At 43.2% G+C, this 25,087-nt stretch overlaps 1 protein-coding gene across 3 annotated transcripts in view; it reads left to right on the top strand.

Annotated features, from left to right (window-relative positions):
• The window catches only part of usp6nl (USP6 N-terminal like), a 95,582-nt gene extending 74,140 nt beyond the window's left edge, over window positions 1–21,442 (top strand). For 2 of the 3 annotated variants that reach the window (XM_083935143.1, XM_083935142.1), the window contains 8 exons: window positions 1,970–2,077; window positions 2,518–2,627; window positions 4,396–4,444; window positions 5,796–5,916; window positions 12,465–12,559; window positions 13,425–13,490; window positions 13,683–14,043; window positions 18,736–21,442. In XM_083935143.1, the coding sequence (XP_083791269.1) occupies window positions 1,970–2,077; window positions 2,518–2,627; window positions 4,396–4,444; window positions 5,796–5,916; window positions 12,465–12,559; window positions 13,425–13,490; window positions 13,683–14,043; window positions 18,736–20,327 (2,502 nt within the window). In that variant the 3' untranslated portion in view covers window positions 20,328–21,442. The remainder of the gene's footprint in view (window positions 1–1,969; window positions 2,078–2,517; window positions 2,628–4,395; window positions 4,445–5,795; window positions 5,917–12,464; window positions 12,560–13,424; window positions 13,491–13,682; window positions 14,044–18,735) is intronic. The other variant, XM_083935144.1, reaches the window with a different exon arrangement.
• Window positions 21,443–25,087: the final 3,645 nt, after the last annotated feature.

Raw genomic sequence — 25,087 nt, 5'->3', positions numbered from 1 at the left:
TTTCCGTAGACCTCGGAGTTTTTGTGCGTCTTGTCGACTGTTTTTGAATCTTTTCATCGACCAAATCTGCAGTAAACACTCCACCTCCGCATCACACCAACGTGAACCTTTCGCCGCCATTGTTTGAAATGTCCGCGCATGGTCCCTCCTTCTTTTTTCTATGTCCCAACAGGCGCACAGGAAATGACCTCAGAACCGCTGTAGGCCTCGTGCTCGTACACGTGCGCACGTGCTTTACAAAAGCCCACCTCTCCCAAACGGGCCGTGGACGGCAACTGCGCCTAGGCGCGGTAGGGTTGGACTCACACTCACCCGGGTGTTTTGTTAAAACAGCACCCTAAACTGAAGGAGCGTCCTTCTCACCGGTGCCCCACGTCTGTCGCCTGAACAGCACGTTTACAGTCTGGACCCCTCCCACACCTGCAGTCGAACTGTTCCGGCCGGTCGGGCTTTAATAACTGTAGCAGAAGAATCCGCTGCTCCGATGTCGCTTTGCTGTTCCAGCGGTTTGGGTTTTAAGACTTAATCTTCCTCGACCCGGACTCCGGAAATGATTTCCCATCTTTTCTTTTTGTGTGCGTGCAGAATAACTCTGCACTCTCCTGCATGCAGAGCAGTGTCCCCCAACTCCCTCTCTCTCTCTCTCTCTCTCTCTCTCTCTCTCCCTCCCTCTCTCTCTCTCTCTCTCTCTCTCTCTCTCTCTCTCTCTCTCTCTCTCCCTCTCTCTCTCTCTCTCTCCCTCTCTGTCTCTCTCTCTCTCTCTCTCTCTCCCTCTCTCTCTCTCCTGGAGCTCGTCCAGCCAGATGGTCGTGGTTCACCTTCCAAAGCCCTCTGCTTTATTTTTATTTCTTTGCTTGCAGAGAGTGCAGAGAGTACACCCATGCGTGCATCGTTCTGTATCTCTGACTCCTTACACGCGCTCACCCTAAGACGCATTCCAGATCTCCAGCAGGCTTAGTATCTGAAATCCTGTTTTGTTATAGCATCAAATAACTAATTAAAACCAAACGTACAAGAAAAACGGACACTTAAACAAACATTAACATGACAAAAATGTGTGTGTGTGTGTGTGTGTGTGTGCGCGTGTGACGACTCTCAAAGTCAACAGGAGCTCCTTTAAGGGCGCACTCACACTGTCCTTCCGCACCGGGCCAAAACAGGTTTCACGGCTAAAGTCTAGTTCCTTTGACCAGTGTGAGTGCACCCGCTCCGCGCATAACTGCGGACAGCTGGCCGACCACGGCCCGTTTGGGAGAGGTGGGCTTTAGTAAAGCACGTTTGCACGTGTACGAGCACGAGCGTGCGCACGTGTACGAGCGCGAGGCCTACGGTGGCTCTGAGGTCATTTCCTGTGCGCCTGTTGGGACGTAGAAAAAAGAAGGAGGGACCATGCGCGGACATTTAAAACAATGGCGGTGAAAGGTTCACGTTGGTGTGATGCGGAGGTGGAGTGTTTACTGCAGATTTGGTCGATGAAAAGATTCAAAAACAGTCGACAAGACGCACAAAAACTCCGAGGTCTACGGAAAGATCTGGAAACAAAGCCACGCATCGCCATGACGTCATCAATGCGTGTGACGTGTTACGGCGTGATGACGTATAGGCAGCAAGAAGCATTCTCCGAGGCCCAGGTAGTGTGAGTACAAACGGGCCTGGAGGGGGGACAAGGACCCTAAAGCACGGGGCACGGGACGGAGGCACAGTGGGAGGGCGCCCTTAGTCTCCTGGTGTTTTGTGAAAACAGCACCCTAAACTGAAGGAGCGTCCTTTTCCCCCGTGCCCCGGTTCACATCCATAGTAGTTCAATAATATATTAAATTTGAACGAAAGTGTCTTTTTACGTGAGGTATTTCATATAATGTCGCTGCGGTTTTATGAAGATGTGTTAGCAGACAAAAACCCTGTATAACCCGTCTGTTCTCGGCTCTTCCTCTCTAACACCGACCTCCCACTGTCTGTCTCCTTCCAGTTGGTCCGGAGGGTCTATAAGGGGATTCCCCTGCAGCTGCGAGGGGAGGTGTGGTGCCTGCTGCTGGATATTCCCAAAATAAAGGAGGAGAAGAAAGACTTCTACGAGGTACGGAGCCCGGATCTCGCCCCCCCCCCCCCCCCCACACACACACACACACACACACACACACAGGTTTATAATATCAGCTCCAGCCTCATAAAGATTCACACGCCGGCGACTCGGCTGTTATTCGATTTCCCTGGGCTTCAGCGGGCAGAGAGGTGGGTTTCGGAGGCTTAATTGTGTTTGCGCGAACACACGCGCACAAACTTTGGATCTCATTAGAAAGTTTGGCTGTCAGGATCAATAACGCGGCCGCCCTCAGTCGCTCCGCGGAGGGTTGTAATTATGAGTTGAGGGGGGAATATAAACGGAGGGAACAGTTCTGTCGATGTTGATGTACTTTATCTTTTTAATGCAGTTTGATTTCACTCGCTGATGCAACGACTGACGGGTTAAACGAAGTTCACGCGTCACACACGAGTCTCATCCTTTGTCTTCTGCAGAAACTGAAGGCCCGAGCCAGAGGGGTGTCGCCCGACATCCGGCAGATTGACCTGGACGTGAACCGCACCTACAGGGACCACATCATGTTCATGCACCGCTACGACGTCAAGTGCGTATCCCCAGAACCCCTGAACACGCCGCTGCATCAAAAACCACCCTTTACTCGCCGTAACTGAGATTACGCTCAACTTCCTGTTGATTTTACGCTTTTTTTTTAATGTGGCAAACATAAAACATAAAATACACAACATTTAATACAAGGGAACACGTTTACTCCCCTGGAAATCCATTTGAAAGCACAGGAAGATGTAGAAAATATATCCCCAGTTTACCTGCCCTTCAAAATAAAAGATTCCACTTAATTCATGAAGGATTTTACAGGAAGTTACGCTAAAAAAAAACGATTTTCATGAATTTTACGTATAATTTAACTAAAAAAACAAATATAAAACAATATAATTTAATAAGTGTATGTTAAAAAAATTAGATACATGTATAAATTAATGATATACTGAATAATATTAATAAATATTAATAAAGTTCTGCTAAAAAGACACCTAAAAAAATTATTTTCATGAATTTTACGCATAATTTAACTAAAAAAACAAATGTAAAAATATATAATTTTAATAAATGTATGTTTAAAAAATAGATACATGTATAAATTAATAATATGCTGTATAAAATGTGTAAATATTTCCATTTAAATAAATAATAAACGCAATTAGAACAAAATAAATTAAATCAAATATGTTGTAGTGCTCTGCCACAACCAACTGAAAAATTATACACATATATTCAAACATCTCAGTAAACTATATTCATATGTTACATTATAAAGGAACGCTGGATTCATGACACAAAGACAAAAGACGAGAGCGTCATCATGAAACACAATTATTTATTCATTGATTTCTGCAGTTTTGTATCCGTCAGACTTACAAAACTCGTACAATCACAGACTTTGAGGGTCTTAACGTGCGTTGCCATGCAGCATTAATTGCACGGCAACAATTCAAACAGTTCTTGCGGTGTTCTGGAAAAATACATGCGTCATTTCCAGTGCGGCAGATCATTTCATCACTGCTCTGTGTGTGACTGACGAAGGACCTCGGGTACAGTACAGAGCAGGAGCACGGCAGGAGTCGGCGCTTAGCAGCAAAAACAACACTTTAAATACCTGCTTTTAATGTGTGTTCACACGTTATATAACAGGTGCGCTGTCAGGCTACAGCCAGCTGGGGTTTTACGGTTTCATTAACTCCATAAAGAAAGTATAAGTTAATCAAATAAGCTATTTAATTAACTGTTAATCCGCTCTAACATGAAGTGCTCAGGCTCAGTTTAACCAGCACCATCTCTGAATGATGCCGTTTCCTCCAAATGTCAAAGGTTTTGATCCCAGATGGTGTTTCCTCAAGGTCTGGGTGTCTCAATGGGGTACTTTGGACACTCAAAAACCGCTACAGCAACTTATGAGACACAATAAAGCGTGAGAATGGGCAACACACACTTCCATCATAATGCTTTAATGTCTTATACGCGCTAAACTTTCACCATACACGTCAAATGAATCCTCAGCATCACAGCTTTCAGGTGATGTTTCCCACTTCTATGTCGCATCTGCTGTTCACCTGAACATCACACACACACACACACACACACACCCTAACAGAGAACACCATCTCTCCACCCGTCTCAACACCATTGCGATGTGCGTTTTCACACTCACTGCTGTGAAGTTAAGAAAAACATAATGCGGCCCCTTCCAGCACACGCTTTTACAGGAAGTTAAAGGTGCTGACAGAACGCAGAGGACCATGAAGGATGCGACCCCGGCTCTAAAAGTGCGCGTTAACTGTGGTTTGTGTTCTCAGGCAGCAGGCTCTCTTCCACGTCCTCACGGCCTACTCCATGTACAACACGGTGAGTCATTCACTCCGCAGGCCGCAAGGTTACTGCGCTTTTACTATCAGCATGTGTCAGTGTGCCCGGTTTGAGGTTCTGGAAGAACACAAATACTTTATTAATCACACGAGGTCGCAGTAAAACGGGCAAAGAGTGACTGAATGTGTTATAAATGATATGTTATACTTATACTTTATAAGTGAGCCCCAAAGCAATTTCAGTCCAAAGCAACTGGACTTGGTTATTTAACTAGGAAGACGTTTCACCTCTCATCCAAGAGGCTTCATCAGTTCATGTACGCATCTGACCAGGCTGGGACTGGACCAGGACCAGGACCAGACTGGGACTGGTCCAACTATCTGGTGTGAGATCCAGGTATTTAACCTCTCACAAGGCCGATGATGTCACTGGAACCCTTTGTGCTCCAAGTGCCAACGCCCGTCATTAGAGTGACAGTCGTTGGTGGGAATAAGGTCTGGACTTGGTTAGTGCTGGTCCAGTCCCAGCCTGGTCCTGGTCCAGTCGTTGGTAGAAGTAGGTCTGGACTTGGTTAGTGCTGGTCCAGTCCCAGCCTGGTCCTGGTCCTGGCCCTGGTCCAGTCGTTGGTGGAAGTAGGTTTGGACTTTGTTAGTGCTGGTCCAGTCCTGGCCCTGGTCCAGTGGTTGCTGGAAGCAGGTCTGGACTTGGTTAGTGCTCTATTGAGTCTTAACGACAGTCGTTGGAGTCACAGGAGGACATTTGTGAACAGTTGTTCTTTGAGGTTGGATTGTTGAATGAAGGGATGAAAGGGCAGCATTGTAAACTGGAGATAAGTGGAGTCTCAGACCTCCTCCTCTGGTTAGCCATGGTCCAGTCCCAGCCTGGTACTGGTGTCTCAGACCTCCTCCTCTGGTTAGCCATGGTCCAGTCCAAACCTGGTCCTGGTCCTGGTGTCTCAGACCTCCTCCTCTGGTTAGCCATGGTCCAGTTCCAGCGTGGTCCTGGTCCTGGTGTCTCAGACCTCCTCCTCTGTTTAGCGATGGTTTCTCTACTTTTACATAAATGGCTTCTTTACTCCTCTTTCAAACCATCTGTCCTCTCGGTCCAGGATGTGGACATTGTTGTCATCAAAGGAGTGGGCTTTCTCATGAGGTGTGAGTGGGCAGCAGAGTCCAGGCCTGAGGAGGGAGCTCTCCTGTGCTGGGCCGTGCGTTTATGCAGCGGTTGCCGAAACCAAGTCCAGTTGCTTTTGACTGAAATTGCTTCGGGGATAACGTTGACCTGGACAAACGAGAACATCCACAGGCTTATTATAAGTGAGGATTGAAGAAGTGAGTGTTTGGCTCATGGACACGTAGGCAGTAAGACATCTTCCCTGGACTGTTTGCAGGAGGTGGGCTACTGCCAGGGCATGAGCCAGATCACTGCGCTGCTGCTCATCTACATGAACGAGGAGGACGCCTTCTGGGCTCTGGTCAAACTTCTGTCTGGGCAGAAGCACTCCATGCACGGTAACGACTGCACTCATTTATATGGGAAAAAAAAGAAAACATCATATTTTGACGCATTTTGACTTTTTCCACATACTATACTACGACTTTTATGGTTTTATGGTAACCCTAACCCTAACGGTACCAATGGAAAGCGCGTGGGCATAAATAGGGGGGTAGGCGAAGTCTGTTGAAGATCAAAGGGTTCCCAACGTCCGATCACAACGAAACCAGCACGAGTGAACTCAACACCCACGAAATAGGGGGGGTAGCCCAAGTTTCAAGTCTCTAAACTAACTCTAACCCCTAAACCCTAACCCTAATCCTAACCCTAACCCTAACCTCAACCCTAACCCCAACCCTAACCTCAACCCTAACCCCAACCCTAATCCTAACCCTAATCCTAAACCTTAACCCTGTTTTAAATAGGCCATAACTTTTGATAGGAACGTCGTAGAGACTCCATCTTGGTACCGATGGAAAGCGCGTGGCCATAATTAGGGGGGTAGGCGAAGTCTCAACAAATGAGAACCTAAGGAAAAAAAGATAGGCACACAATTGTTTAAGATCAGAGGGTTCCAGATGTCCGATCGCAACGAAACTAGCACGAGTGCACTCAGCACCCACGAAATAAGGGGGGGTAGCCCAAGTTTCAAGTCTCTAAACTAACTCTAACTTCAACCCTAACCCTAACCCCAACCCTAACCCCAACCCTAACCCCAACCCTAACCTCAACCCTAACCTCAACCCTAACCCCAACCCTAACCTCAACCCTAACCCCAACCCTAACCTCAACCCTAACCCCAACCCTAACCCCAACCCTAACCCCAACCCTAAACCTAGCCCTAGTTTTGCATCTATTTTTAGTCATTTTGCATCTTTTTGTCGTAGTTTTGCATCTATTTTTAGTCATTTTGCATCTTTTCAGGCTGGTTTTGCATCTATTTTTAGTCATTTTGCATCTTTTCAGGCTGGTTTTGCATCTATTTTTAGTCATTTTGCATCTTTTTAAGGTGGTTTTGCATCTATTTTTAGTCATTTTGCATCTTTTTGTCGTAGTTTTGCATCTATTTTTAGTCATTTTGCATCTTTTTGTGGTGGTTTTGCATCTATTTTTAGTCATTTTGCATCTTTTTGTCGTAGTTTTGCATCTATTTTTAGTCATTTTGCATCTTTTCAGGCTGGTTTTGCATCTATTTTTAGTCATTTTGCATGTTTTTGTGGTGGTTTTGCATCTATTTTTAGTCATTTTGCATCTTTTCAGGCTGGTTTTGCATCTATTTTTAGTCATTTTGCATCTTTTTGTGGTGGTTTTGCATCTATTTTTAGTCATTTTGCATCTTTTTGTCGTAGTTTTGCATCTATTTTTAGTCATTTTGCATCTTTTAAGGCTGGTTTTGCATCTATTTTTAGTCATTTTGCATCTTTTCAGGATGGTTTTGCATCTATTTTTAGTCATTTTGCATGTTTTTGTGGTGGTTTTGCATCTATTTTTAGTCATTTTGCATCTTTTTGTGGTGGTTTTGCATCTATTTGTCATTTTGCATCTTTTTGTGCTGGTTTTGCATCTATTTTTAGTCATTTTGCATCTTTTTGTGCTGGTTTTGCATCTATTTTTAGTCATTTTGCATCTTTGTGCTGGTTTTGCATCTATTTTTAGTCATTTTGCATCTTTTTGTGGAGGTTTTGCATCTATTTTTAGTCATTTTGCATCTTTTCAGGCTGGTTTTGCATCTATTTTTAGTCATTTTGCATCTTTTTGTGGTGGTTTTGCATCTATTTTTAGTCATTTTGCATCTTTTCAGGCTGGTTTTGCATCTATTTTTAGTCATTTTGCATCTTTTTGTGGAGGCTTTGCACCTATTTTTAGTCATTTTGGATCTTTTCAGGCTGGTTTTGCATCTATTTTTAGTCATTTTGCATCTTTTTGTGGCGGTTTTGCATCTATTTTAGTCATTTTGCATCTTTTTGTGGTGGTTTTGCATGTATTTTTAGTCATTTTGCACCTTTTCAGGATGGTTTCGCATCTATTTTTAGTCATTTTGCATCTATTTGTGCTGGTTTTGCATCTATTTTTAGTCATTTTGCATCTTTTTGTGGTGGTTTTGCATCTATTTTTAGACATTTTGTATCTTTTCAGGCTGGTTTTGCATCTATTTTTAGTCATTTTGCATCTTTTTGTGGTGGTTTTGCATCTATTTTTAGTCATTTTGCATCTTTTCAGGCTGGTTTTGCATCTATTTTTAGTCATTTTGCATCTTTTCAGGCTGGTTTTGCATCTATTTTTAGTCATTTTGCATCTTTTTAAGGTGGTTTTGCATCTATTTTTAGTCATTTTGCATCTTTTTGTCGTAGTTTTGCATCTATTTTTAGTCATTTTGCATCTTTTTGTGGTGGTTTTGCATCTATTTTTAGTCATTTTGTATCTTTTTGTGGTGGTTTTGCATCTATTTTTAGTCATTTTGCATCTTTTCAGGCTGGTTTTGCATCTATTTTTTGTCATTTTGCATCTTTTCAGGCTGGTTTTGCATCTATTTTTAGTCATTTTGCATCTTTTTGTGGTGGTTTTGCATCTATTTTAGTCATTTTGCATCTTTTTGTGCTGGTTTTGCATCTATTTTTAGTCATTTTGCATCTTTTTGTGGTGGTTTTGCATCTATTTTTAGTCATTTTGCATCTTTTTGTGGTGGTTTTGCATCTTTTTGTGGTGGTTTTGCCTCTATTTTTTAGTAATTTTGCATCTTTTTGTGGTGGTTTTGCCTCTATTTTTTAGTAATTTTGCATCTTTTCAGGCTGGTTTTGCATCTATTTTTAGTCATTTTGCATCATTTTGTGTTGGTTTTGCATCTATTTTTAGTCATTTTGCATCATTTTGTGTTGGTTTTGCATCTATTTTTAGTCATTTTGCATCTTTTTGTGGTGGTTTTGCATCTATTTTTAGTCATTTTGCATCTATTTTTAGTCATTTTGCATCTTTTTGTGGTGGTTTTGCCTCTATTTTTTAGTAATTTTGCATCTTTTCAGGCTGGTTTTGCATCTATTTTTAGTCATTTTGCATCTTTTTGTGGTGGTTTTGCATCTATTTTTAGTCATTTTGCATCTTTTTGTGGTGGTTTTGCATCTATTTTTAGTCATTTTGCATCTTTTTGTGGTGGTTTTGCATCTATTTTTAGTCATTTTGCATCTTTTGTGCTGGTTTTGCATCTATTTTTAGTCATTTTGCATCTTTTTGTGGTGGTTTTGCATCTGTTTTTAGTCATTTTGCATCTTTTCAGGATGGTTTTGCGTCTATTTTTAGTCATTTTGCATCTTTTTGTGGTGGTTTTGCATCTATTTTTAGTCATTTTGCATCTTTTCGTGGTGGTTTTGCATCTATTTTTAATCATTTTGTATCTTTTCAGGATGGTTTTGCATCTATTTTTAGACATTTTGCATCTTTTTGTGGTGGTTTTGCAGCTATTTTTAGTCATTTTGCATCTTTTTGTGGTGGTTTTGCATCTATTTTTAGTCATTTTGCATCTTTTTGTGGAGGTTTTGCATCTATTTTTAGTAATTTTGCATCTTTTCAATTAGTAATTAGGGGGGTAGGCGAAGTCTCAACAAATGAGAACCTAAGGGAAAAAAAATAAGAACACAATTGTTTAAGATCAGAGGGTTCCCGACGTCCGATCACAACGAAACCAGCACGAGTGAACTCAGCACCCACGAAATAGGGGGGGTAGCCCAAGTTTCAAGTCTCTAAACTAACTCTAACCCCTAAACCCTAACCTCAACCCTAACCCCAACCCTAACCTCAACCCTAACCCCAACCCTAACCCCAACCCTAACCCCAACCCTAACCCTAACCTCAACCCTAACCCCAACCCTAACCTCAACCCTAACCCCAACCCTAACCTCAACCCTAACCCCAACCCTAACCTCAACCCTAACCCCAACCCTAACCCAAACCCTAACCCCAACCCTAACCTCAACCCTAACCCCAACCTCAACCCTAACCTCAACCCTAACCCCAACCCTAACCTCAACCCTAACCCCAACCCTAACCCCAACCCTAACCCTAATCCCAACCCTAACCTCAACCCTAACCCTAACCCCAACCCTAATCCCAACCCTAATCCCAACCCTTACCCTAGTTTTGCATCTATTTTTAGTCATTTTGCATCTTTTTGTGGTGGTTTTGCATCTATTTTTAGTCATTTTGCACCTTTTTGTGGTGGTTTTGCATCTATTTTTAGTCATTTTGCATCTTTTCAGGCTGGTTTTGCATCTATTTTTAGTCCTTTTGCATGTTTTTGTGGTGGTTTTGCATCTATTTTTAGTCATTTTGGATCTTTTCAGGCTGGTTTTGCATCTATTTTTAGTCATTTTGCATCTTTTCAGGCTGGTTTTGCATCTATTTTTAGTCATTTTGCATCTTTTCAGGATGGTTTTGCATCTAATTTTAGTCATTTTGCATCTTTTTGTGGTGGTTTTGCATCTATTTGTAGTCATTTTGCATCTTTTTGTGGTGGTTTTGCATCTATTTTTAGTCATTTTGCATCTTTTCAGGCTGGTTTTGCATCTATTTTTAGTCAGTTTGCATCTTTTCAGGCTGGTTTTGCATCTATTTTTAGTCATTTTGCATCTTTTTGTGGTGGTTTTGCATCTATTTTTAGTCATTTTGCATCTTTTTGTGGTGGTTTTGCATCTATTTTTAGTCATTTTGCATCTTTTGTGGAGGTTTTGCATCTATTTTTAGTCATTTTGCATCTTTTGTGGAGGTTTTGCATCTATTTTTAGTCATTTTGCATCTTTTTGTGGTGGTTTTGCATCTATTTTTAGTCATTTTGCATCTTTTGTGGAGGTTTTGCATCTATTTTTAGTCATTTTGCATCTTTTTGTGGTGGTTTTGCATCTATTTTTAGTCATTTTGCATCTTTTTGTGGTGGTTTTGCATCTATTTTTAGTCATTTTGCATCTTTTTGTGGTGGTTTTGCATCTATTTTTAGTCATTTTGCATCTTTTGTGGTAGTTTTGCATCTATTTTTAGTCATTTTGCATCTTTTCAGGCTGGTTTTGCATCTATCTTTAGTCATTTTGCATCTTTTTGTGGTAGTTTTGCATCTATTTTTAGTCATTTTGCATCTTTTTGTGGTGGTTTTGCATCTATTTTTAGTCATTTTGCATCTTTTGTGGAGGTTTTGCATCTATTTTTAGTCATTTTGCATCTTTTTGTGGTGGTTTTGCATCTATTTTTAGTCATTTTGCATCTTTTTGTGGTGGTTTTGCATCTATTTTTAGTCATTTTGCATCTTTTTGTGGTGGTTTTGCATCTATTTTTAGTCATTTTGGATCTTTTCAGGCTGGTTTTGCATCTATTTTTAGTCATTTTGCATCTTTTCAGGATGGTTTTGCATCTATTTTTAGTCATTTTGCATGTTTTTGTGGTGGTTTTGCATCTATTTTGAGTCATTTTGCATCTTTTTGTGGTGGTTTTGCATCTATTTTAGTCATTTTGCATCTTTTGTGCTGGTTTTGCATCTATTTTTAGTCATTTTGCATCTTTTTGTGGTGGTTTTGCATCTATTTTTAGTCATTTTGCATCTTTTTGTGGTGGTTTTGCATCTATTTTTAGTCATTTTGCATCTTTTGTGCTGGTTTTGCATCTATTTTTAGTCATTTTGCATCTTTTTGTGGAGGTTTTGCATCTATTTTTAGTAATTTTGCATCTCTTCAGGCTGGTTTTGCATCTATTTTTAGTCATTTTGCATCATTTTGTGCTGGTTTTGCATCTATTTTTAGTAATTTTGCATCTTTTTGTGGTGGTTTTGCATGTATTTTTAGTCATTTTGCACCTTTTCAGGATGGTTTTGCATCTATTTTTAGTCATTTTGCATCTATTTGTGCTGTTTTGCATCTATTTTTAGTCATTTTGCATCTTTTTGTGGTGGTTTTGCATCTATTTTTAGTCATTTTGTATCTTTTTGTGGTGGTTTTGCATCTATTTTTAGTCATTTTGCATCTTTTCAGGATGGTTTTGCATCTATTTTTAGTCATTTTGCATCTTTTTGTGGTGGTTTTGCATCTATTTTTAGTCATTTTGCATCTTTTTGTGGTGGTTTTGCATCTATTTTTTGTCATTTTGCATCTTTTTGTGCTGGTTTTGTTTCTGTTATTTGTGTTTGAGCGCGTTTTTGTTTTTTAAAAAAGTCATAGTATAGTAAAAAAGTGACAGTATAGCGCGCCATAAAAGCCTGATGTGACAGAGTACGTCAGGGGTGCGATACCCGGGCTCTACTGCCTGAGGTGGAATCAGAATCAGAATCAGGTTTATTGACAGACAATTTTCATTGCAAGGAATTTGACTTGATTTGACAGTGCCTACATAAATATAACCATGAACACAAGCAAGACTAAACATATGGCATTGAATTATATACATGAAATATAAGTGAGTGTGTTTGTATGACCAGTGCAGGTGGTAATGTGCAAGTTAAAGTGTCCAGTGAACGGTGATTTTCTCCTTCTGTGACGTACGACCGAAGTCAGGACCAGTCGACATGATCGTCTCTTCTGTCCTCCCATTTTAGGGTTCTTCGTCCCCGGCTTCCCAAAGCTGATACGTTTCCAGGAGCACCACGACCGCATCCTCAAGAAGATGATCCCCAAACTGAAACAACACCTGGTGAGAGACACGCAACACTGCCGCGGCCATGACTAATGCAAACACGCCATGAATAATGGAGTAACTTCTCATGATCCCCAAATAACTCAGGGTTAAACACAACTGTCACGTTATATCGTTACGCTAATTTGTTAATCATTTATAATCACTGTAAAAATGTGCTAAATAAACATGATATTTAGGTTTCCTGAACATACACAAGACAAACAAGCTCTGATCAGTGCACTTAGAGCGCACTCCCACTGTCCATCCGTACCGTGCCCAAGCACCTTTCACTGCTAAAGTCTGGTTCCTTTGACCAGTGTGAGTGCAACCGTACCGCGCCTAGGAGCGGCACGCTTGCCGTCCACGGCCCGTTTGGGAGAGGTGGGCTTTAGTAAAGCACGTTTGCACATGTACGAGCACGAGCGTGCGCACGTGTACGAGCACGAGGCCTACGGCGGTTCTGAGGTCATTTCCTGTGCGCCTGTTGGGACGTAGAGAAAAGAAGGAGGGACCATGCGCGGACATTTCAAACAATGGCGGTGAAAGGTTCACGTTGGTGTGATGCGGAGGTGGAGTGTTTACTGCAGATTTGGTCGATGAAAAGATTCAAAAACAGTCGACAAGACGCACAAAAACTCTGAGGTCTACGGAAAGATCTGGAAACAAAGCCACGCATCGCCATGACGTCATCAATGCGTGTGACGTGTTACGGCGTGATGACGTATAGGCAGCAAGAAGCATTCGCCGAGGCCCAGGTAGTGTGAGTACAAACGGGCCTGGAGGGGGGGACAAGGACCCTAAAGCACGGGGCACGGGACGGAGGCACAGTGGGAGTGCGCTCTAAAACAACTTTCTCTTTGGATTTTTCATGCTGCTGCAGGACAACCAGGAGGTGTTAACCAGTCTCTACACCATGAAGTGGTTCTTCCAGTGCTTTCTGGACAGAGTGAGTACATTACCAACACGCTCACCGCACATGTGCAATATGAAAGTGTAAGAAAACGGCTGTTTTTTTGTTTGCATTTGAGTGTTTCTCACCATAAACTCCCCTGGGCGAACGTCCAAGAGCATAAGAAAGTCAATCTGCAGACTTTTAAAGACTAAGTCTCTTATGACCCTTTGTTCCGTTTGTGTCCAGACTCCCTTCACCCTCACCCTCAGGATCTGGGACATCTACATCTTGGAGGGAGAAAGAGTGCTGCCCACCATGTCCTACACCATCCTCAAACTGCACAAGAGTAAGACTGTTCACTCCGCACAAAGCTGCCAGCCGGCGTCTGCCTTTCAGACACTGAAAACGTCTTACTCTCGTACGTGTGTGTGTCGTACGTGTGTGTGTCGTACAGAGCACTTACTGAAGCTGTCCATGGAGGAGCTGGTGGAGTTCCTGCAGGTGACGTTGTCCAAAGATTTCTTCTTCGAGGACGACTTCGTGGTGGAGCAGCTACAGGCGTCCATGACGGAGCTCAGGAGGGCGAAGCTGGAGCTGCCCGCGCCAGGTACTGCCGCAGCACCGAGCCCGCGGACCAAACACAGCCACCGAACCTTAAAACCACAGACGCACCTTTAAACCAATATTCACCTCGGGTGTTATCAGCCTTTTACTACGAACCTGAAGTAGCAAAAGCACGATGATCTTTAGTGGGGAAGCCCCTCTATCTCCATACAGGTTAATTAATATCTTAATAATGATATATAATCACAATAAAGCATGCTTCCTGGTAATTTAATAAATACATAGTCTGTATGAAATATACACACAGTAAACCCTTTTTCATTTTATTAAGAACTTAAGTGTAAAGATGAACATAATGTGCAAATAAGGCGTCTCCCTCCTCCCAAATGATGTAAATATTGATGTAAAGCAGCTCAGATGTTCAAAAAGACAGTTTATTTCTGATTATTTTAACTTAAAACTGGATCTTTTGGGGGGTTTTGACTGTTTGTCACATAAAAAATACTTAATTTATACTGCTTGATACTTAAAAATACTATTTAAAGTCGTCATCTCGGGTTTTATGAAACTAATGAGCCATTTAACTACTTTCTGGAATGTCATAAAGTCGATAATTAGTCTATAAAAATTTAAAAAAAAGTGAGGAACAACCCTAATATCTCGGAGGTTGTTGCTCTTTTAAAACCCCTGACTGGTCGAGATGCTTCTGGTCGAGGTTTCTACCCGTTAAAGGGCAGTTTTTCCTCGCCACCGTCGCACGAATGTGCACGCTCGTGGGAATCGTTGGGTCTCTGTAAAGCATTGCGGTCTAGATCGACTCTACGCAAGTGTCCTGATATAGCTCAGCTTCTGTTCTGATTTGACGCCTGTAGATAAAAACTTAACTTAATTACACAGATGTCGGAGTTTAAATAAGTTTAGCTTCACAAAAAGCAGCGTTCGAAAGCTGCCGTCCGGACTCACGCTGTCCCTAAAACACAACAACAGTCACACACTCAGCGTTTAGTCAAAAGTGCCTCTCTTTCTGTGGTTTACGCTTCCTGCTGTGCGTTAGCTTGTAGCTCTGTTAGCATCAATAGCAGTGTGTTTTCCGATCTTGCTCTGTCTCCTCATTAATCGCCCTTCTCTCCCTCTTCTCCCAAACGATGATGTTAGCCAACAACAACAAAAGTGTGGCTGTGAGCGGGGGCCGCATCCCCTCCTACAACAGTAACCGGTGGGCTATCCTGACTGGTCTTCCCCTTCTCCATGTCTCTGTCCATCTGTCCCTCAGTCAGTCCGTCCTGTCTGTCGCCTGTCTGTCCCAACAGCACTCGGGGGTCTTTTCCTTCACAAACTGGTCGTTCCAGCTGTTTTTGATCCCCCACATGATGTTTTTAGCTCAGTTCAGATGCATCGCTTCAGTCCTGCAGTGGCCGTCTCTCTTGTCTTTCTATCCTCAGTTTGTTTTGGACCCTTCACTCCTGTGTTTGACTCCAAGTTCAGCAGACATACTGTGCCCTCTGGTGGTCAACTAAAGGCACTGCACGACATAGTTTAAATATCTATTATTATTGTATTATTAAGTCTGTTTTATAGCTTATCATAGGACTCTGTAGGTTGCAGATTCATAGATATATATGATAAAAGGTAGTTCAACAAATATGAACACTTTTAAATCTAAAATAGTTAATATATTACGTTCTAATCTAACAAATATTTAACTGTTAAAGTCTGCAACATGTCTCATCTATCTACTGCATTATTTCTCTTGTGTTCTTCCACATAACTGAGACTATAAACGTGTAAAAAAGCATCTATCGTGTAAGGGATCCTCTGTGTTGTAGGCCGAACTTCACTGTTTTGAATCGACAGCTAATCTGAATGTTGACATTTGAACCTGCAGCTTATTATTATTATTATTATTATTGTCATGAATAAAACTATTAGAAGTGCAGACTTGAGTTTCTATAGACAGTTAAACGACACATTTAGTGAATGGATCAGCAGCTGTCTTTTTCAGGGAAGATGTATTTAGTCATTCGTCGTCATTCGTCGTCCTTCGTCGTCTATAGCAGCAGCAGCAGCAGCAGCAGCAGCGAGAGGATTTTACTTTAACACTGGAGCTGAAGAAGGAACCAGAGCGTTCCTTTCTTCCAGAGCCCACACGACTACAACAGTAGCTGTCTGTTCGAGTTCCTGCCCGCTGACAAGATAATGAGCCACTTTTCCAACACTGGAGGCTTTTGTTTAACTCCTGCTTTAACAACCGTCTGCTACTGGAGGGTGTTTTTCCTTTCGTTTGTTTTTTCTAAATCTGCATTTCTGTGACAGCGGTTTCATGGTTTTGAATTGCACTCGGCTTAGTTTGAGTCGCCACCGCCGTATAATCGACTGTGCAAACAGCAGCTGGATGAATCTTTGATCTGGATTAGCAGCGTCTGGACTCCTGCAGAAGCCGACTTTAGGCCGAGGTGGGGCACGGACTTTCAGGGCCTATAGCTGATCCTTAGTGCTGATATTTAGTATAAGTAATAAGGTAGCTGATACCTCTTTTGATGACACATCAAAAATGGGTGAAAAGTCTTGGACACCCCAAAAAAAAACGTACGAACAACCCACACTATTAGATGTCAGAAGGGAACTTTATAACAACAGTTTAGATTTCTCCAAGTTGCACCTGAATGCACCGCTAAGTCCCGCCAGAGAACGTTACAGTTGGTTGCCTCAAAAAGTGATACGCTAACGTAAGCTGTGCTCTGTCGTCTTGTCTTTTTTATATCGTCATTACTTTGGATACGACCGAACGTCAAATTAAACGGAGGTAAAAGCAGCTCCTGAAGGCAACGTTACACAGGTGCTATTGTTTTACACACTGTCACCACACTGACATCACTTCCTCTTTCCAGCTGTGTGAGATAAAAACATTAGTGATACCTGTTCAAGGCCACAAGTACAGTGGCCTTGAACAGCTCACGCAGTAAAGAACATGGAGGGCAAAATAAAATGAAACAAAGCTCGTATACTTTAGAGCAGGGGTGGGTGATTCGGGTCCTGGAGAGCCACTGTCCTGCATGTTTTAGGTTCCTCCCTACCCTGACACACCTGAGTCTAACAAGAATCAAACTGTGACGAGCTTCAGCTGCTTGATAACGAGCAGAGCATTAGACTCAGGTGTGTTGGAGCAGAGAGAAACCTAAAACATGCAGGACAGTGGCTCTCCAGGAAAGGAATTGCCCACCCCTGCTGTAGAGGAAGTTCACCTGACCCGACCACAGTGCACGGTTATTGTTGCACCTTCAGTTTCAAAATTCATTTAACATTTAGGGCATTTGATGTTTCACATTCTAGGAAAGTCTTGCGTTCCTATTTTTCATTGAATTCCATTAGTGACATAAATAGTCGATCATCAGATTTGAATGTAGCTGAAGGCTTTGAACACACGTTTACATGTTAGAATTTCACCTTTTTAACCATTTAAGACAAAAACATAACAGAAGTATCAAGTTACAATGTTAACTTAGTGAATATATCTATGATAATTAATGTTCATTTAGTTTGATACAAATTTGAAGCATTTTTTTATTGTTTAGGAAACAAAAAAGCTTTAGATTTTCTACAGAAAACACATTTGTTTTTCTATTTTTTAATGAAATAAACGACGGCCATCGGCCTAATTGCATGAGTGATAATTTGCTTTTGTCAAAAATGTCATTCTGCATCTTTTCAGGTTGTAGCTGCAGGTTTCAAACATGTATCTTGGCCAACACCTGTAGTTTATCTGCCTTTTAAGTCCAAAACATTACAGAATAGCTCTTGTGAGGTTCACTCATGACTGTAAACGTAAACTACTGTCCTACGTGCACTGTATCCGAAAATACAGGAACTATGAGTAAGTGAATGTACTCACCAGTGAAGGGAAGAAGACACAAAACCATATGAATCTGCAGCACTGCTGTACACGGTTTAACAGAAATAACTCTGGTCAGCTGATCCAGTTGTGATGAGGGAGCGTAGGTTAGTTTCCACTGTTAGTTTAACCAACGTGCACACGAGAAAAAGGCCCGTTTACTTCCTGGATGGCTCTCACAGCACCTCATCTCCCTCCAGCTGCTGCAGCCTCCTGGCCTGACTCTGGTGATCACACTTTCCCTTACAGTCCCCAACGACACCGTCACTGTGTCTGCACACTGTGTGTATGTTCCTGTCAACTGTACTTTTCATTTCTTTGTGACCTAAAGCGGTAACTTCACTTACGCTGGTTGTAGAATCTGGTGCACGCTGAGTATTCGAAGTGAGGAGCTATTTCTGTGGCTTTAACGCTCGTACTCATCAGTCTCAGTACATTTAACACGGTTCATTAATCAAGAACTATGACCTTTGGAGTCCGGGGCTACTGCTGCCGCTAAGTACAGCGTAATGAGATGGAGTGAAACTCGTAATTTCACAGACCACTCAAGAGAATGTCACTCCCTAATTGAGCCCCTCCAGCGAGCTGGGAATTAATATCAAACACTATTTCTGATGTTTTTTTCTGTCCTTTGCTCTTTGCCTGTGGAAACATGATTATGTGTTGTCATGGATGTAATTCTCCTTTATTTTTGACCTCTCTATGGCAGTGGTGTTGCATGAATCCATGTCCCTGTTGTGACTCCTCATCTGATGTGAATCAACGCCACAGTGTGTCAAACCATCGCAGTTCACTTCTGTTTCCTGATGGCGCTCTAATGTGTTCCCACTTGTTTTCGTCCCGCAGGTAAAGAAGACGAGTATCCCAAGAAGCCTCTAGGGCAGCTACCTCCTGAGCTGGCGACAGTGGCGAACCACGTGGCCAACGGTCAAAGCCATGTAGAGCCAGCGGAGCCCCCCAGGGAGCCGAGTCCTGTACCGGAACGCCAGCGTGACAGTCGGCCCCCCAGCCGGGCACGCCGGGACTCGTTTGAGAGATCAATCCGCCACCACAAGGCCGACAGGAGGGATGGACGCTCCAGGGGATCGGGGGAGATCCCCAACGAGCAGCGAAAGCTGTCCAGCTCCACCACGCCTGAGAGGGGTGTAACACCACCTTCAGCCCCCACGCCTACACCACAGCTCATCACAGGGGACAGAGGGAAGCCTCAGAGCCACGCTACCGCCAACCATAACTCCAACGCAGCCTCCAGCTCCCGCAAAGAAATCACTCCCCGCTGGTTCAAACCCTCCGACACGAAACTGGAAGCCGTCAAAGCAGCGGCAGCCCGGGATGTCCATCGGAGCAGGTCGCCGGCCCCTTCCAGCCCAGAAGACAGTACACTGCCCCACCGACGGCCACGCTCCAGGGGCTTCGTCCCTGACTCCAACCGCGGCTCCAACGCCTCACAGTATGACAACGTACCGGGGCTGCCAGAGCAAGAATTTGAGATCCTGGAGCTTGACAGACCTCCGTCCAGAATGAGGACCCCTCGCAGTGAGACACCCTTCAGTGTCTCGTCCCTCCATCAGGGCAGCCCCAGCTGTGGGCCCAGCCTGACCGGGAGCGTCCTCTCTGTCGCATCAGGGCCCAGGATGAACATGCACCCTCTTCCTCCTTCATTTTCCCACAACAGTCCAGGAAGAGTCCAGGCCAGTTACCCTGGCAGCCAGTACAACACCCCTCCCCAGCAGCACTCTCCAGGCAGAACTACCACCGAAGTCCCCATCCTCCATCCTGCGTACAGCGTGAGCCTGGACCACAGAGGAGAAGACAGACTTTATGCTCCCCCCCCCCGATTTACCCCACCCTCCAGTATGGCGTACGGGGAACGAGCGTACGCCACCACCCAGCGCCAAAGCAACAACGTCTCCCCAGAGAAGGCTCTCTTGAACAACTCCTTCGCCACCTACCGCAGGCAGCCGCCGCCCGGCTCCACCCACAACCTCCGAAACGCCAGGCCTCCCCCGGAGAACTCCCTGCAGCTGGAAACCCAGGGGAGATCCACCCCTATCTACCTGCAACAACTCACCTCCACTGCACAGGTCTACACTCCGCTGGACTACAGGTTCGAGGGGCATCAGAGAGGCGAGGCGAACCCGCACTTCCTGCCAGAAGGCGGGCCTCGGCGGCCTGTAGACGGGCTCACGTGGGCGCCGGAGGATGGGCTGCCCCCTCAATCCCCCGGAGGGCTGCCCCGCTCGCCCAGCTTCCATCGAGCCCAAATGTCTCCCGTTCAGGAGTTCACGTTCCCCCCGAACCCAGACCTGCTTCACTACAGGACGCAGTTCCAGGAGCAGCAGCCTGTCATGAGGCAACAGCTCCCCCAGCTGTTTGGAGGACCACACTACAGGCACGCACAGGAGGCGTTCGCCATGCAGGAGTCTATGCTGCTGTGATCGGACAAGAGGAAAAAATGACACTGTAAAAAACACAAACTGAGGTGTAGTCACGGACACTGTGGTAAAGAGGAGCAGCAGCCCTAGCGTTGTTAGGTGTCGTTTCTGCTCTGTCACTCTTTATGTGTGAAGTACTGACCTTCCGACTGTCGCGCTGCATCGCTGCGGGACGCACCAGCCTCTGAAGTTTCTACTGATCACTTTAAAAACAAAAAAAGGAGAAAAACTGACTGAAGATTTTATTTTATTTTTGGATGTAAATCGTGAACGAGAGGTGACAGTATATATCTTTTAGAGTCTGACGTGTACAGTGGATATTTGTTGTTTTTGTTAATATGCCGAGTCATCAGTAGCAGGGGAACTCTCCTGAAAGAGGCAAAAACTGATTTTCCATCTTTATTTTTTTATGTTACTTACAGATATTTACACTAGAGATGAATTTACTCTGTATGCTTGTGAATGTTGTTTAAGACATTAATACTGTCCAATGATAGAGATAGAGAGCAGTGACGCACAGGGTCACAGAGGTTTGATTTCAATTATAGAGAGAGTAGAGTTTCATTTTTAGTCTTTCAGTTTCAGTGATAATAATCCTTTCTGATTAACTGATGTGCAATCTAAAGTGAAGTGAAGTACGTTGGGTATGTACACGTATTTGAGGCCAGTGTGGTTTTTGGTTCAATTCAAACCCTGATTAAAGACTCAAGGAATAGAGCGCTAACCTGTGAGGGCTAATAAATATATATATACATACAGTATATGGTGGCTATAGCCATCTGATTTGCTAGGTAACCATAGGTAACATGTTTGTTTTTTAACTGCTGTACTGTAGTTGCCACATCTTGCGCACATCCAGCCAGACATGGACGTGAACTAGTTCATTACATCTTATTATTCTCAACACTGTCACATAAACTACTGTTCAGCTGCTGGCACACACACTGGCATACACACACCAACACACCCACAAATGTGTGCGTCACACATTTCAACATTTAATCGGTCACGTTGCCTGTTATTATTCCTCATACTCTGGTTTTTTAAGCAGTTCTTCTCACGCAGTATCGCTGTACTGTTCATTACATTCCCTAAGTTATCTTTGTTTTTTTGTTAAACAACTAACTGCAGACCATTCTGATACTTTGCTTAATAAAAATGAGGTGGGTGAAAATGAATCTGAGCCTCCGTCTTTGACTTCTGACTTTTTTTTCCCACTAATAATAAAACTCTGCCCCCTGGTGGAGACATGAAGATATAAGCCAAAAAGAAAAGAAGAATTACTTTATTTATCCCGCAATGGGGAAATTGAATTTTTTCACTCTTAATAATCCACACACACACACACACACACACACACACACTTAAGGAGAGATGTTAGAGCGAGGGGGCTGCAAGTGACTGGCGCCCCGAGCAGTTGGGGCACCTCTCCAGCCACCAGTCCATGCTCCATTCATGGTCCACACCAGGACTTGAACCAGTGACCCTACTGTTCCCAGCCAAGTCACCTATGGACTGAGCTACTGCCGCCTCCAAAAGTAGAGGGAGAGTGTTTTAAATCATTTAAGTTACACTACATGGGTGGCGAATTATTCTGATTATGGTTCTAGCACTCCACAGCAATCCAACCTATATTCATTATATCCTATTATCAGTATTTTTAGGTTTATGCTCTGTAATAACTTCCCTGTTCAGACAACAAGGACAAAACAGGAACAACTCACTCTAATGCTGAAATAATGAGTCAATCAAAACAACAAAAAACAGTTAATTTGATAATATACTAATTGTAACATCAGTGTTAAAAATGCAAGAGGGCAAAGGGCAAAAATTCCCCCCAGAATAAAAAATAAATGCATTTATATTTAAGAGTTTAGGCAAATATCCAGATCACTCATCTTACCTTCAGCCACTTATCCCGAACGTCACGTCGAGAGCTTTAACGGTTGAGCAAACTCTAGGGAACAAACGCAACCGTGCCTCTGGTGCCACCGGGTGCAAATTCTGACAAATCTTAAGCTCTGTCGTGTTGTTTGGGGCAACAGTAGCTCAGTCCATAGGTGACTTGGCTGGGAACCGTAGGGTCGCTGGATCAAGTACCTGTGTAGACCATGTATGGAGCATGGACAGGTGGCTGGAGAGGTAGCAGTTCATCTCCTGGGCACTGCCAAGGTACTGTTCACTGGGATGAGTTGTTGATCGGTACATGACTGAAACAAACGTCCCACAGAAACATGCCTGCTCTCCCCGTAGAGCCCAAGATTGTGCTTTATGAATATGGAGATTAGAGCTGAGGGAATAAATCCACTGCTCAATAAAAAGAAAGTTAATTTGCCCTCATTTTATTAGTTAATATAATTGTTTAATTCATTTGTGGAGCAAAAATGCAAAACATTTGGGTTAATAAAAATGAAATCATCACTGATAGATAAACTAACTAGAAAATCACTTGAAGTGGGCAGACCTCCACCGAGGCCATGCCTAGCTCACAAAACAAAACGAGTATATGTACCCTGTGATTCAGGGCGCACTCACTGTCCATCCAAGGAGTACGACCTCCAGGACAAACACCTCCAGGACAGCTGGTCACCACAGGGAGCACCGCTGACCGTCACATCCTCCTCATGCTCCTCCTCCTGGGCCACAACGTCTCCAGCACAAAGGCAGATGTTATGCTGGACGCTGTGCTGTCATGACCTGAAATGGTAAAATGTTTGGAAAAAGAATAAAGGAAGAAGTTATACCATCTCATCTCATCTTCAGCCTCTTATCCGGGGTCGGGTCGCGGGGGAAGCAGCTCTAGCAGGTGACCCCAAACTTCCCTTTCCCGAGCCACATTAACCAGCTCTAACTGGGGGATCCCGAGGCGTTCCCAGGCCAGTGTGGAGATCTTATCTCTCCACCTGGTCCTGGGTCTTCCCCCGAGGCCTCCTCCCAGCTGGACGTGCCTGGAGGGAGGCACCCAGGGTTCATCCTTACTAGATGCCCATAAGAAGTTATACCTCCGGAAAAAATTTTTTTATACTTTTTGATCACTCCTGTCAAGTGATTACTCACATGAGGTTCAAAGATGTCGTGCACTTCCATGTCCATGAACATGATCCTCATCCGACCCTCCATCTGTGAGGATGTAGTGCCCCGGTGGAGGGCTAAGTGAACTCCTGTACAGTAGAGTAGGGCTGTTGCAGAGCACTCTTGAATCATGGACTGACGCAGGCCCTTCATGATCGAAGGGACCCGTTTCCTGCTTCTGTAGCAATGACCATCAGGGTCGCTCGGTGGCTTGACGCAGACATGGCAACTATTGCTCTCGCTGCTTTCATGGAGGCTCTGTGTCTTCCCATCCCCGCAAACCCACAGAATATCGGCTACAGGTCTTCCGTGGTCTTCTTTAGGTGGATGAAATTGTGGCGAATGGTCACCACTTCCTCAGGAGCTCGGGTAGACGGTGGAACGAGGAACTCCAAACACTCTGGAGGCAAATTTGTATGATGCTCGACTTGCCATTCAGAAGAGCAGCACCAGAAGGTCCAGCAGCACTCAGGTTTATGCGACACAACAGGGGTCCGGGCTAGTTTGAGGAAAGAAAGAGCAGAAATATTGGTATGTAACCAGTAGCTAGATATTAAGTGTGGAGAGCTTCGATAGAAAAGGCTATCTTTCTTTTTGTAGCAACAGAAAAGCCTGAATCCTCTCACATTATTGTTTTCCCTGATAAATGACTCGAATGATTGATTTATTATTTAATATCTTCTAAAATTGTTGCCAATTAAACACTACATTAATGTAGCAATTGTTTAGCACTTAAACCTGCACATTGTTTAACATGTTTGTTCCTTTCAAAGAAATCCGACCGTCAACAAGTTTTCTTTTGAGAAAATCCTCCAAACTCACTATTAAATATATATAATACAGAGTGTGCCATTATAACTGTTTCTATTTTTCTCTTAAATACCAGTAAAGCCCTTTTCTTCTGCGGTGTAGCGCAGAAAATATTTTTTAAAAGGTGCATAGACAATGGTACAATGGTATATTATTTACATTTTAATTCATCATTTTGTCGATAAAAGGTGGAAGAAAATAGTGAAACACGCACAACAGCCCAAAAAAATCACTTTACAGCCAAGCATCAGCCATCACAGGTAAACTGAATTATCTCATAGAAAATGTATCTTTGATAATAATAATAATTTGAGCTGCTAATGACTATTTCCATTGTTGAATAATCTGTCGATAAAATTTCAGTAAAATCGTGAAAAATGTTCTTCCAGAGCCGAAGGTTACACCCTTAAATCTCTTATTTTGTCCACAACTCCAGTTTACTGTCATAGAAAAGTAAACAGAGCAGAAAATATTCATATATGAGAAGCTGAAATCAGAGAATATGGACTTTTATCCTTAGACAAAAGGATTAATCATTAATTATCAAAATAGCAGGTCAATAAACCCCATAAATGCAACCAAGAGCATTATAAATTTTGCCATACTTGTCATTTATTTATTTATTTTTACACAAGCGGTTATTGTGTTGTTTGTTGGTTATTGTTTGTTTTGTTGAGCGTATTAAAATAAACAGGATACACAGGAAGTAAGAAACCCTAAAGCACTAGGTACTAAGTGGAGAAGGGGTAAGAGTTAATAAGCTAATGCTCCTTTTCAAACATACAAAGGGTTTTAATGGTTAGTGCTTCAAGTATTATTTTTTTTTCACATGTTTAAAATAAAGCATTCATTCATAGCAAGACAACAAATTCAACCGTAAC

Source organism: Echiichthys vipera (genome assembly GCF_963691815.1).
Source record: "Echiichthys vipera genome assembly, chromosome: 20".
Lineage (NCBI taxonomy): Eukaryota > Metazoa > Chordata > Actinopteri > Perciformes > Trachinidae > Echiichthys > Echiichthys vipera.
The sequence above is the reverse complement of the archived record's forward strand: the minus strand, read 5'-3'. Positions and strand labels throughout refer to the sequence as shown.